Raw genomic sequence first — 13,643 nt, 5'->3', positions numbered from 1 at the left:
ACGGGGACCGGGCAGCCCTGCACTTCAGGCGGTCATTGTAGAAGCTACGGTTGCTTCCCACTCTGTTGTCCTTCCTCAGATCCTTCCAATTCTTACCTTTTATAGCCTAGCTCTCAACCTTTAGAGGCTAAAAAGTCTTTACAACAAGATTCCGACCATTGCCGCGATGCCTTGACTTGACCAGGCCCTCTTCGCTCATTCCATGCAAATGTGCGATCCTTTCCAGTCCCTTTCTGGTCTCTGCTTGGCCTAGTGTGAGCAGGTTGTTGCTTCGCTTCAGTGCCTTCTTACCCTCACCCCCTCTCTGTTCTAGAGCCAGTGCCATCATCTTGATGCCAATCAGATCAGGCATGTGCAAGTGGGCTTTGCCTTTAGTTAGACACTGCTCACAACTTACACGGATGATCTCGCTTGTGCCATATTGCCATCGTAGGTTGCTATCTCATGGGGCACAAGCTAAACTGGAGTGATGCCCACGTCTTTGGTAAGTAATTGTAAGGAAAGAAAACGGTGAGCAGGATGACAGCTAATAGGGCGGGGAAGGGTTAGGGGATGGAGGAATTGAGCAAAAAAGAAAAAGGACTCATGGTGATTGCTGGGGGGCAGGGGGAATAAGGGGACTAAAAGGTAATGGAAAAATACAATAAAGATCTAATAAAAAAAAAAGAACCATTGTACATTAAAAAATCGTGAAATGTGAAGTAATGTTAGAGCACCCATTAGCATTTATTAAAAACACTAACGATTCCAATAGCACAATTCTATAAAGTTTTTATCTGTAGTTTACAGATGAATAAACTGAAACAGAGAGAGATGAATTTATTTATCTAAGACCAAGTAGATAATAGCAGTGGGACTAAAATTTGAACTCAGGAGATCTGGCTCTGGATCAAAAGCTCATAAGCAGCATGTTCTGATACCCAGGGCTGTGGCATTGATGGATAATTGACATACCAATGTAGCCAGCACTCTCTGGCAGTTGGGGTACTGTCATTTGTCACCACTGTAAACCATCATTATCATGGATTTATGGTCTGGATGTATTGGTTTCCTTCCTTTGTCAACACGAAGACCCCTTTTTAATGTCAAAAACCGCCCACTGTCAGAGTAAATGTGTAGTATCTACTGTGGTGGACCTAAGCTAGAAGTTCTTACCCCTGGTTGCTCAGGAGAATCACATGGGGAGCTTTTAAAAACCTCAATGTGCAGACTGCACCCCAGAACAAATGGGTCAGATTTCTAGGGGTGGTGCGTGGGCATAGTTGTTCTTCAACTCCGCAGGTGATTCATTCTAGGCAGGCAAGTCTGAGAACCAACAGCCTAGTACATGTTGTTTTGTACCCCATGACATACTTAATCACATGCCTCCTTATTATTTTTACCCTTTGAGGCCCCCTTCAACAAGTCTGCAAGCTCTCAAAGTCAAGAATATGCCTTTTGATATTTGAAGCTTTCGCTCCTCAAAGTGTGGATCACAGACCAGCATCATCTCAGCATCACCTGGGAGCCTGTGAGAAGCAGACCTGCTGATTCACAAAGCATTTTAACGAGATCCCCCGGTGATCGGGACGCACAGGCAAGTTTGAGAAGCACGCACTGAAGGCATGAACAGACCACCACCTACAGCTTGAGGGGTAGGATTTGCAAGCCTCCAAAGGCCATTACAAATAAATATGTGTTTATTAATTTATGACATCATTATCAACCTTCTGGGTTGTTCCTTAGCTTGTACCTAGAGGGGAAAAAAAGAAACACTCTTTTCTCCTCCTGACTATGAAAGTCTTCTTGAAAATGTTTTCTGGTTGATGCTAGTCTCTGACACCCACGGGCCTCCCGTGAGCTCTCCTCGCTCTCCGTGAAGCCCTGACGCTCACCTAAGATCCCGACCTGGGGTCAGCTCGCATAGACCTCACAATTCTGACTGCAAAAAGGAGAGGCTACACAACTGGACAGCTTGGGGTTGCCTTAATATGTACACTTTGTCCTTTTCCTAAGAGTAAAAAGAAAGGTTCACTTCCTGGCATTTATATGTGAAAACATACTTGAAAATCACATAAAATAGCTATTAACAACCATTCTTCAATGTTCAATGCTTTCATAGTTTCAAATGCCACATAACAACAGAAGTGGGGCAAATGACAAATCGATGTGTTTTGGGGGGTGTTTCCTAGCTTTCCCACAGAGCAGTACCCCTTGAAACGTTATAAATGCAGCTTAATGGGGGGGGTTCACAAATAAAAATGCCATCCTGTCCTCTTTTTTCTTTTGCACATGGAAGGGAAATAAGTGAGTTCATTAAAATTCTGGAGATGCAACTCATACTGCGGAAAACAGCCATTTGTTATTTTAATTTAGAACTTTCACCTTGATGACCATTAAAATTCTAGGAAAAATTTAAGTGAGCCTAATGATCTGATATAAAAAGCAAGACCATGAAATGCCAGCCCATTTATATCATTTGAATATACTTTTATTCACTTGAGGCTCTTGGGGTTTGGATCCAGGCAGAACATCTTACTTGAACCAGAATTGAGCCTGATAATTATTGGCATAGAGGTGGATTTTCAAAACTGCATCTGAAAAGATGAGCCAATTAAAAATTCTTCCCTCCTCTTCAGAAAATGGAGTGAAGCTGGATTTAGCAGAGCTATTCATGTAATGACCCAGGAAAGAAAGAGGCCTGAACAACATGGAATTCCTGTTCACCAAATTTCTCTAAAGAATATAATATGATATCTCAAATAGTTTTAAATGAAAATTAACGCATCCAATTTGGCATCAATATAAAGAAACAATTTAACATGTTTTAATGTTTCTAAGATACCAATGAATGAGACATACTATTATTTTATATATGATTAAGAAAGAAAAAATGCTATATGCAAATTGCTGTTGCCTGAGGACAGCCAACTGACCTGGAGTCTGCAAGATCCTTCCCCGTGTGGGAAGGCCACCCTCCCCTCCACACCCCCACTCTTATTAGGGATGTCTGGACCCAAGGGTAGGTAGGACGAACGACAACCATGTCCAGCTTGAAGCAGCTAGAACAGCTCAAGACCTTCGCCCATTGTCCTTTATAAGATTATAAAGGGCCTTAAGTCTGAGAGGGGGGAATTGTTACAGAGCGGGGGTCACCCACCAAAAAAATAAATAATTTTTTAAAAAAAAGAAAAAAATGCTATGAATTAAATTAGGACATGCCATAGATTACAAGGTTAATCTCAACCTCAGAGGTGATAAAACACTGGGGAAAATGTGATTAGAATTGTTGAAATTTGGGAGGTTAAAAGCAGAACATAAATGGTATTTTCATAAGAGGACAACAACTCTTTCTGTCACAAATGTAAGGCTTGATGTCATGGTGGGAGTGTCACTCCTGATAAGGACGCAATATTATCCCCTTAACTGGATTTGCCAAATGCTCAGCTGCCCCATACACTCTGCCTCTGTAGCACACGGTTGCAATTAATCATAAAATCTGACTAACGCAGAAATTCAGTGCTCCTCCTTCAAGGACCAGAATGGTGGCAAACCATAGCCTACATGCAGCATGGCTTGCACTTTACTCATTGAAGCTACAGGCGCATGTGGAGACCAACGTGTATTTTTAGCAAAAGGGTGCTAGCTATAAAGGGCAGGGGAGTCAAGAGGGTGCCAACCTCTAATTTCAAATGGGCACCTAGGCCTGTCTTGCGGTTTGGTAATGCGTCACTCATGCTGGTAAATTACACATGTAAGGTGCATGCAGGCTCAGCTTTATGGCCCCGTAAAAACAGTTATCAGAATTCTGGAAGTGACTCACTGATGTGAGTCCTCGTCAGCTTCTTGGCAGTGATTTAGTGCTTTTTTCTTGGTAAACACAGTCTAAAGGACTTCAAGGGACCAGAAAAAGCCAAAAAATGAAAATGAGAAGAACCCTGTAAATCAGTTTCTAATTCAACGTGTGGATTGGTAAGACTGAAGCAGTTTCCAATTAGGCGAACTGATCAGTTGTGCCAGACAGTTGCCAGGATTCCACTTCAAGTCACCCTGCATGCAGTTCTGTAAACCTTTACAATTCTTTAGAAATGGAGATAGAAATCCCTAAGCAGCTTTAGAAACTGGCATACTCACGAGGACTGGGAGGCCTTTCTTCTGAGTAAATAGTCCACCACATCGGGATCGGTCTCTAGCAGGCTGATCAGCACTTCGTTCTGGAGATCCGGGGGAACCTGGGGGGGCCAAATGTTGAGGCATTAAAAAAAAATCATTCTAGGAAGACGAATACCATGACCATTGGCAACTTTATTAGAGCATAAAGCAGAGCCTTAAGAGTCATAAGAGAAGAGTGATTGGTTGGTTAAAACCAAACCTATACCAACCCATACAGTTAGTTTAATTCTTAGGACAAACTGGATAGTTACCCAATAGTCATATTCAACCCAAATTGTCACCTCTCTTTTGACTAGAGATACGGACTAACCACCTGGATACCTCTGTTGTGCAGACCAGGTTTTTCTTGGCTTTGAATGAGCAAAATATCACTGTTAAGAGGAATGGTGTTCATGATTTATCGTCCAAATGGGGAATCTTTCTAGAGTTCATATTTATATTTATGCCAAGACAATAGGTGTAAATTATAACTGTCTTGGGCAGTTCTGGAAGACATAATCAGTTTATTAAGAGGATAGGTCCTTGAACGAGACAGCTTGTGCTTGAGTCCTGGTTCCACGTACTAGCCGTGGGACCTCCGGTAAGGTACATAACATTTCTATATCTCTGCTTCCTCACCTGTAAAATGGAGCTAATAATAGTACACACTACAAAGAGCTGCTGTGGTGATGAAATGACTTATCATAGGCCAAGGACTTAGAACGGTGCCTGGCAGAGAGTAAACGCTCAAAAAATGCAGACTACTACAATCGCACGTGTCATTTTATCATCCGGTGCCTGTCTCCACCCCTTTCTTGCATTCTGGTCCATTAACAGTTAAGTTTCTTGCTTCACAGCCTGACAAGGCATTAACTAGAGCTCTAGGGATGAGCATCCCACGTTTCTCTAAGCCTAATCCACAGTACATTAGAAGGCGGCCTTACAGTCCAAAATCATTCACGTTGAAATGTTCTACAAGAAAAGATTGAACTCAGTCTCAGTTCTAACGATTTTCTACACTGTAGTTGCTGGTAGCTCAACCAAAGGAAATTCGAAGTATTGAGAGAAAATAAATTTTCAGTCTGAGTCTCTCACACATGGGCTTGGAGATAAGACTCTTCAAAACTGTGGAGACAAGTCTCCTGAGAATAAGTGGTTGGCGGGAGGATTTGCCTCCTGCCTCTTGCAGAACTCAATTCTTCTTGAGCTTTGGAAAGCTGGAAACAATTTTATTAACAAAACTAGGGAAGAGAAAGCAACAGAATGCTTTTCTTCTATCACAGACCTGTTCTTCTTACTTCACCCTGAAACTCATTAATGATGTTGTTAAACCCTGGTCTCACAAATGCAAAATCTGGTTGCATTCAAGCCTCTGTGTGTCCTGTCCCTTCCCTGTTCAGTCAGATCTACTTGATTTCATGTCCATGGTGCCTGTTGCTTCTTCCGTTTATCTTCCATCCACCTGCAATGATCCAAGTTGAAACCTTCATCACCCCTCTGCAGTGGCCACCTGTTGGCCATCACCAGCCTCCATTTCCCTCTTTTTTAACAGTTATAACCCAACTTCCCTCTGGAGAACTAACTGCTCCCCAACCCTTAGCTCAGGGGTGAAGCGTAACCTAGTCTAAGTCAAACTACCATGAATGCCTGAGCAATAGGCACGTGACTCCATTAGAGACGATGAAAAGCCATGAGAGCGTCTCTGAGGCTTAGGAGAGAGAGGATACAGGGCTTATAGCCACATATGGAGCCTGAGGATTGTGTTGACAATTGAAGAAATACCAAGAAATGGAGCAGGTAGAAAAAAAGGTCTCTTGACATTATTTGAGTCCTAGGTAACGTTATGCCCGAGGACATATTTGCTTTTGGATTGTTCAGCTATGTGAGCCCCCAAATTCCTTAAGCTAGTTTGACTTTTTAGTTGAAAAGAAAGATACATCCTTGATGGGCCTTTGGTGAAAAAGCTTGCTAATTTGTATACTACTTACTTTCTTCCACACATGTGGCAAATTTCTTCTCTGCATGGTTTTCAGAACGCTCTGATCAACACCCTCTCTTGCTCAGTAACCCTTTTATCCCTACAGCTGAGGCCGTCGGATGTGCTTGCTCACGTCAGCCTGTATCTCCCATTTCTTCCTGTAGCAGCCATCCTCATGCACCCTCCACACTCTCGGGCCACGGCGCTTCTCGCTGCGGCATTTTCCCGCCTCCTTCCTTTAAGCCAGTACATAAATATTGGGTGAGTTCTCACTGAATGCCACGGACTGGAAGCTGGGACTCAGCTACAAACCAAACAGACCAGCAGCTTTGTCTCCCAGAAGCTGACCATGAATACGGGGAGCCTGGCATCAAACAAACAAACAAAACACGGCATAGATCACACGGAGAGAAACAAAGCAAAGACTGGCCGATGGGGAATGTTAGGGAGGGGAGTGCTTTTTAAATAGTACAGTTAGGCCGCAGAGAAATGGACAGTTTAGCAGAGAATGGAAGTAGAGGAAGGAATTGCAGAAAATCATTTCAAGCAGGAGGAAGAAAAAAGTCAGAAGGATCTCGAGTGAGGAGCAGCAAGGAGGCTACTGAGGTAGAAACGAAGTGAAAGGAAGTGGGCCAGGTAGCCAAGGCTGGGTGTTGCGGGGTCCTACAGGTCATGATGAGGGGCTCTGCTCTCGATCTAAGAGGCTGGAGAGCCGCCGGAGGTTTGGCGCAGAGGACTAACATGAGTTGTCATCATCCTGGCTGCTGAGTTGAGAGTAGACTGCGGGAAAGCAAGAAGTGAAGCAGGATGTGCAGATGGGGGCTGTTGCTACATCTAGAAGAAAGACGCTGGAGGACTGAACCAGAATGGGGAGCAGACGAGGAATATGTGGATCCTGGAGAGAGTGAACACAGCAATGATAGCATTAGCTAATCTGCGAATGGAGAAGGAAAAAAAGGGGGAGAAGGAGCAGGAAGGAAAAGAAGAAAGAATGACTTCAACATCTGGGGCCTACGTGCCTGGAAGGATGGGGCTGCCATTGACTGGCGCAGAGCACTTCAGGAGGGAGAGGCTGGGGTCAAGCTTAGCAGTGCGGCTTTAATATGATACGGGTGAGCGGCTCGTGAGACATCTGAATAAGGGAGTGATCTAGCAGGCAACTGGGAGTAAAGATCTGGGGCCTGGGGGGGGGTGCTGGGCTGACACAGGTATCAGGGGATACAAAGAGATGTCACATAAAGCAAGGGCCTGGGAATGAGAATGACATAAAAAAGGGGCAGGACTTTTAGGTCAAGGCTGAGAGACTCTGTTCTCTTACTTTACTGAATCAATTAAACAAATAAAAAGACTGCTATTTTTTACTGCAAATTTTTCAAATACCATGACCCAACAGATATGCACTATATATCAGATTTTCAAAAAGTATTACCTAAACAGTGAAAATGCGAAGATAGAATGCTCATTTAGACAAAATGAACAGCAAAGCAAAAAAGTAATAGTGGCCTAAAATGTATATCCTGAACTCTTTTTTTAAAAAAAATTACACAAGCAAATTATAAAAAAAAATATGTGTATTTTCATCCAGCTGGTTTAATTTAAAAATTTCTATGCTTAGGTATATAATAAAAATTTCTGCTCCAAACACCAATCCAGTCTCACGATATGGTGTGTCTAATAATAAATTAACTTGGATACATTATTAGAATAGGTAACAGGAAGTATCATTATTTAAAAAAATAACTTTCCACAAATTTTGTTAAACTATTTTGCAATTTAAAATTGTTACTCATTCAACTAGACCTGATTCCCAACCAATTATAACTATTGAGGTCTGTGTTATGTACTATATATGACTTTTACTTGGTAACAAATGTAAATAGAAAGGATCAGTATTATAAATCTATCTATAGTTTCTTTTTAAAAAGACCCATGATACCATTTTGGCTTGGAGACACTATTTAAAAATAAATAAAATGACACAGTTAAATAATGTGAATCCATGAACTACAGGAAGGGTAGTTAATATTTTCCTATTATTATGTAAGATGGACTACAGTGTATATAATCCATTGTTTTAATTTATTTATATCTCATCTTGTTACAAAATGATTTAAAGCAGTTTCACAAACTCATACAATAAAACCACATTTTTAAAATAAAGGAACAGTTCAGAAAATTGGGGCCATTGGGAAAATGAGGATAGAGAATTTGAGATGATGGCTGTACCTGACTTAGTATTCATTCCCAATAATGCCTCTAATCTTTGTACATATTTGCACATTTCATTTCCTCTTATTTAATAAAAAAATTCAAGCTAATGGCTTGGTTAAATTGGATGAGCATTCATTTTCTATTAATTTAGATATTTAATAGAGAAACAAAAGTCAAGGGAATGAGTTGATAGAAAACAGGAGCTTACAGTAAGGAAGAAATATCCAGGCAGATTGTTCCCATACGCATTCCTTTTCAGGAATTAGGATGCTGTTGAAAAAGTATCTAACAGTCGACAGCCCCTGAGGTTCAGTGTTGGCTCTGCTGCTTATAATTAATGTAAACTTGGACAAATTGACCATGTAGGATTCTGTAGGATTCTGTTCTAGCATCTGAAAATCCAAGCATACACTATCTGGCCCATTTGCCCTTATGGAAGTGTTATGGGGACCAAGAAGGCTAACAGATTTGAAAGCACCTTACCAACTGTGAAGCGGTTTAGAGTAAAACATTTTATGAGAAATACACAAAATAATTAATAAATTAAACACTTCAAAGCAAAAATAAAAGCAGATAACATGGCGATGGCCAGTATTTGTTCTGCAATTTTCTTCTTGACTAAGTTATTCATTGCTGCCTCGTATCTTGGATGTACATAGAGAAGCATCACTCTCATCTCTTTTGCTTCTGGTGGGTAACTAGGTGATGGGATTTCTTCTTGATATATCTCTGCTCCTGACCACCTCCTGAATTTCTGGAACTATAGTCTGTGACTTCTTGGCCCCTCAACTGCAATGGCCTTGTAGCCAGACTCTGTGTAGCTTCTCCCTTTCTGGTTCCTTCTCTTCCATCAGACCTCAAGTGTTTGGCTTGGTTACAACATTGGAAGGTAAACTTCCTGAAGGCAGGGATTATCTGACTTATTTGTCTACCTGGAACTGACACAGGCTCCTGAGGTTGTAGTTCTCTGCCAGCTAACCTCCTCTGTAGCTAGGGCAAGATCATACATGCCAGTCCTGACCAAGTTACCCCAAGAGGGCTCGTAGGAGCTTCTGGAAAAGGTTCTCTTTTATATTGCAAAGAGATGCAGGAGAGGAAACATCTCTCTTCATCACTGGATGTGATGACAGCTGCAAGAGATGCGGGAAATGACTGCAGTATCTTGCAGATGAAGATGGAAGCGCAGACAGTAGAAGTCTGAGTGAGTTGCTAAAACTGTGTCCCCCTTGGCTTCTGATTATGCAAGATAATAAATCCTGTTGTTTTCAGTCACCTTCAGTTGATTTTTCCCTGCCTTGCATTTAAATGCTCCCTAAATAATGCCTCATTTTTCTCTTCTTTGCCTCTCTACTCTTTTCTCTCCTATAGTTCCTGCCTACGCATTCATGACCCTTCACCCACTTACTTAATCAACATTATGCTGTTTCAGAACACAAGCTATGATGGTGTTTCTAATGGATGCTTAATATATGCTATAGGAATGGCTATAAATAGTAATAAAAATAACCCAGGATTATTGGTCTTAATGGTATACACTGGTTTGGTTACCTTTGTCTAGATGCTTCTTTCTGCTTATAAGTAGTACCAATGTCATGCTCTAGCAAAATCTCCTGTATTAACTTCTAGAGTAGAAAAATAAATTTTCTTTACCAACCGAGGATTATCAGAAAATTTCTAATAGGTTCTTAAACTATTACTATCATCAATACTAAAACTCTGAAAATGAAAAGTATGACTCAATAATCAAACAGATTTCTTTCTGTTTTCTTTTGTAATTTTGTATATAGCAAAATGAAAACTAAGAACTAGGACTGTGAAAAACACATTAATTTTAAAAATCAACTAATTCTGCACATTTGAATGAAGAAACAAAACCCAGTTCAAAGGGCTTCTGCATGCACAGTGTAGTGTTTCAGATCAAACTCTCTACTGGGTTGTAGTCAACTATTGAGTAACTTCAGATATTTTCGAAGGGTACCATTTATGGTTTTGTTTACAGGAGGCACAATGCCTTAGATTTTCATGTCTTCCTTCAGAGCTTAATGCTATTTCAAAAATCAAAAGAACTTGGACTCTCCTGCTTCAGAGAAAAAATGTAAACACTGCACATGTGAAGGAATAAAACTGTCACAATTAAAATCCACCCTATCAAATTAAAAATGAAACCTCGAATGACTGCCTAGGGTACAACTCCTATGATGTAGTTTATTCCATAAACCACAGAGAGGGAAAAGCAGTTCACGTTTTCTCCATTTACTAAGTCACTAGAACAAACCATTAAGGGCATCTCTGAGATCAATCCCCAGGACCCAGCCCTACCGTCTTGCCACTGGGGGCTCCACGCCAATCTACCGCTTTGTACTGGATGAAGAAGAATGCTTTGGCATTTAAAACTCTAACACTCCCCAGAAAAAGTAAATATCACTAAGTCATGATGACTTTTTTTTTTTTTTTTTTAGTTAATAAAATTCTAAACTTTCTTTTAAAGTGAAAAAAATCATTTTGACTGTTTATGACAGCCAAAGCTCAAACATGGACAGGCTCAGCCTAGAACCTTTGGGGTGGCTCTGTTGTAATTAATTACATTAATATTATGTAAGAGTGTCTGGATGCATCCGGAGGGTCGCAATCCATTAAGTTCAACAGACTTTTCCCAAGGTCCTGCTACATGCCTGGTATTGTGTGGTAATTGAGGTGCATTAATGTACAAAAATCATCAAAGAGCCTGGGACTCATGGAGCTGTGTTGGAGGATAACTCGAGGAAAAATTAGTAGTGTTTGCTCCATGGCAATAGGTTAAAGGAAGTAGAAACAACTAAGTTATAATATGCTTCTGCTCCCCTCCACCTGTGCGTGCTGACAACAGTACGTGCATTCTGTCACTGCAGACAGGGACAAGGTGTGCAGGCTCCAGTAGGAACATGTAGTGGCTCTTGAAGCCATGTGCTGGCCTGAACATCAGGCAGGTCAGTGTTATGAACAGTCCAGAGGGATTAATACTGTTAAATATCTCCTTTGCTCACCACTTTCAAGCTGGCTAAAATATTCTCTTTTTTTTTTTAATGACGACAAACTCTTAACTATTAACAAATGAATCTAAAAAAAAACACACACACAAAGCAAACAACTAGAGCAGGAACAGAATCATAGGTATGGGGATCATTGGAGGGTTATCAGCTGGGAGGGGGAGGGGGAGAAAGGGGGAAATGATGCAGGGACTAAGAAGCATAACTGGTAGGTACAAAACAGACACGGGGGAGTTAAGAATAGTAGAGTAAATGGAGAAGCCAAGGAACTTTTATGCACGACCCATGTACATGAACTAAGGGAGGGGGGATTGCTGGAGGGAAGGGGGGTACTGGGCAGAGAGGGCAAAGGGGAAAAAAGTTGAGACAACTGCAATAGCATACTCAGTAAAATATACCTAAAAATATTCTCTTTCTTCCCTGCAAATGAACTCTATATCTGAGATGCCACAATGAAGTACCTGCTTTCTATGTGGGGAGCATCACGCTGTAGAAGTCATCCACTTAGTTGTTGCATCACTTGGGCAAAAGATCTTCCTGGCTTACTCTTCATGAGATGGTGGTGAAATTTAGACAAGCCAATGACATACACAGTGACTAGCCAACCCCCAGCACGTAAACAGTGTTTATTTTAAAAAGTGATTACAGAAAACAGGAAATGGAAACCCTATTTCATTATCTGGATATGTTAGTGGTCGGGGGGGGGGGTTCTTCTGTGATGACCTAGAGTACTGCCTGCCTGCTTTGACTTGGCATGCAAGCAAGGTTTCAAGAAAATGCAATTTGCATTGGGGAACGAAGAGAACACACAGCAAAGCTTGGCTTCAGTGCCTGGAATCCTCATCTCGGCCTCTGACCCTTATTTCCAGTAGCTCTCATTTGAAATTTCCCACGTGTGCTGTGCTTGTCCCCAGCTCAGGCTGACGAACCAGTGGGGTGGGGACTCACTGGTGTTCCCACGTCTCCACTGCAACCCGGACTTTTCATCAGCTCACAGGGGTGGTACTTTCTCTTGTTTCCCTCTCTCCAAAAAACAAACAAACAAACAAAAATGGCCGTCTTAGGAATCATACGGTATCAACCCTTAGAATGAGCTGAAAGTTTTCTCTACCCTGCTCTGAAGCTCTTACTAATTCTAAGAGCAATGATGAGTTTTCTCTAGGATTCCCAGTATCAGTTAAAGAAGGAAAAACCTCCAGACCAATGAATACGTTAATGATTTAGTCAGTGAATGCTTTCTGTCTCACCATGATACCAGTGGCCATTTCTATCAATACATATGCATGCATGAGCCTTCTCTTTTATTCCCAGTGTTCCCAGCGCGTATCATTTATGTCATCCAGCTTTTCGATTGTTGATATTAGAAACGCAGGGTCAGGATTTGAAGGTTAAGGAATATAAGGACTATGGGCACTGAACCAAAAGCAAGCAAACAAACAAAAAATGCATTTTTCCAGCAATATATTATTGCAGTGTCTATTCAAACCAATAATTGCTGAGCACCCATTTATCTGCAGAGTGCTTTCTGGATGTCAGTGAATGAAACAAATGAAAATTCCTGCCTTCATCAAGTTTGCATTCTGTTAGGTTTCAATAAATATAATAAATAAGTAAATTATATAGTGACTTGAAAGGTGACAAATGATGTGGAAAAAAGAAAAAGAGCAGGGTGAGGGACTAGGAGCAGGTCATGACACAGTTACAGAGTGGTCAGTGTGCTTTGTTGCAAAGAAGACGCTGTAACCCCATAGAAGCTTCATTTCTTCAATATGACCTTTTCTTCTTTCTTCCCTTTTGGTTCAAATTGGCCTCATCCAGCACCTGACCCACCTGCCTCTGCCTCGCTTGTATATCTTTTCCATTCATTATTAAGCCCTCAGATCGACGAGGTTCTGGTCAACATCAAATAATTTTACGGACAAAGTCTTGGGTCCACCTGACTACAGAGACGGGGTTTTGGGCAAACGAGCAATAAGGTCTAAGCCTCAGCTGTGTTTCAGCTCCAGGCCCAGAAGAGCAACAAAATCAGACAAAGTGATGCCATGGCTGACACCAGGATCAGATGCAATGACAAATTACCCCCTTCCCTCGCACCAACCAATCAGTAGAAAAAAATGACCTTGACCATGAAACTAACTCCCTTAGTCACCATAATTAATGATATTTCCTTTATATAATTCATCTCCTGGAAGCCATGGAGAAGAGCCAGGTATTTGAGTATCAGCTAGCTACCTGTGTCACTGGGAGTGGGCCACTTCCTGAAAATAAAGCAAGCTCCTGTTCATGTCTTGTTGAGC

The 13,643-nt window shown here is 41.4% G+C and overlaps 1 protein-coding gene across 2 annotated transcripts in view; it reads right to left on the bottom strand.

The window, feature by feature from the left end:
* The window catches only part of ARHGAP6 (Rho GTPase activating protein 6), a 222,823-nt gene that overhangs the window by 14,872 nt on the left and 194,308 nt on the right, over positions 1-13,643 (bottom strand). For both annotated transcript variants that reach the window (XM_090263915.1, XM_090263916.1), the window contains exon 10: positions 4,114-4,211. In XM_090263915.1, coding sequence (XP_090120041.1) covers positions 4,114-4,211 — 98 coding nt within the window. The remainder of the gene's footprint in view (positions 1-4,113; positions 4,212-13,643) is intronic.

The sequence above is a fragment of the Furipterus horrens genome, unplaced genomic scaffold (assembly GCF_987537825.1).
Source record: "Furipterus horrens unplaced genomic scaffold, mFurHor1.1.pri manual_scaffold_17, whole genome shotgun sequence".
Lineage (NCBI taxonomy): Eukaryota > Metazoa > Chordata > Mammalia > Chiroptera > Furipteridae > Furipterus > Furipterus horrens.
This window is presented reverse-complemented; position numbering and strand designations above follow the sequence as displayed.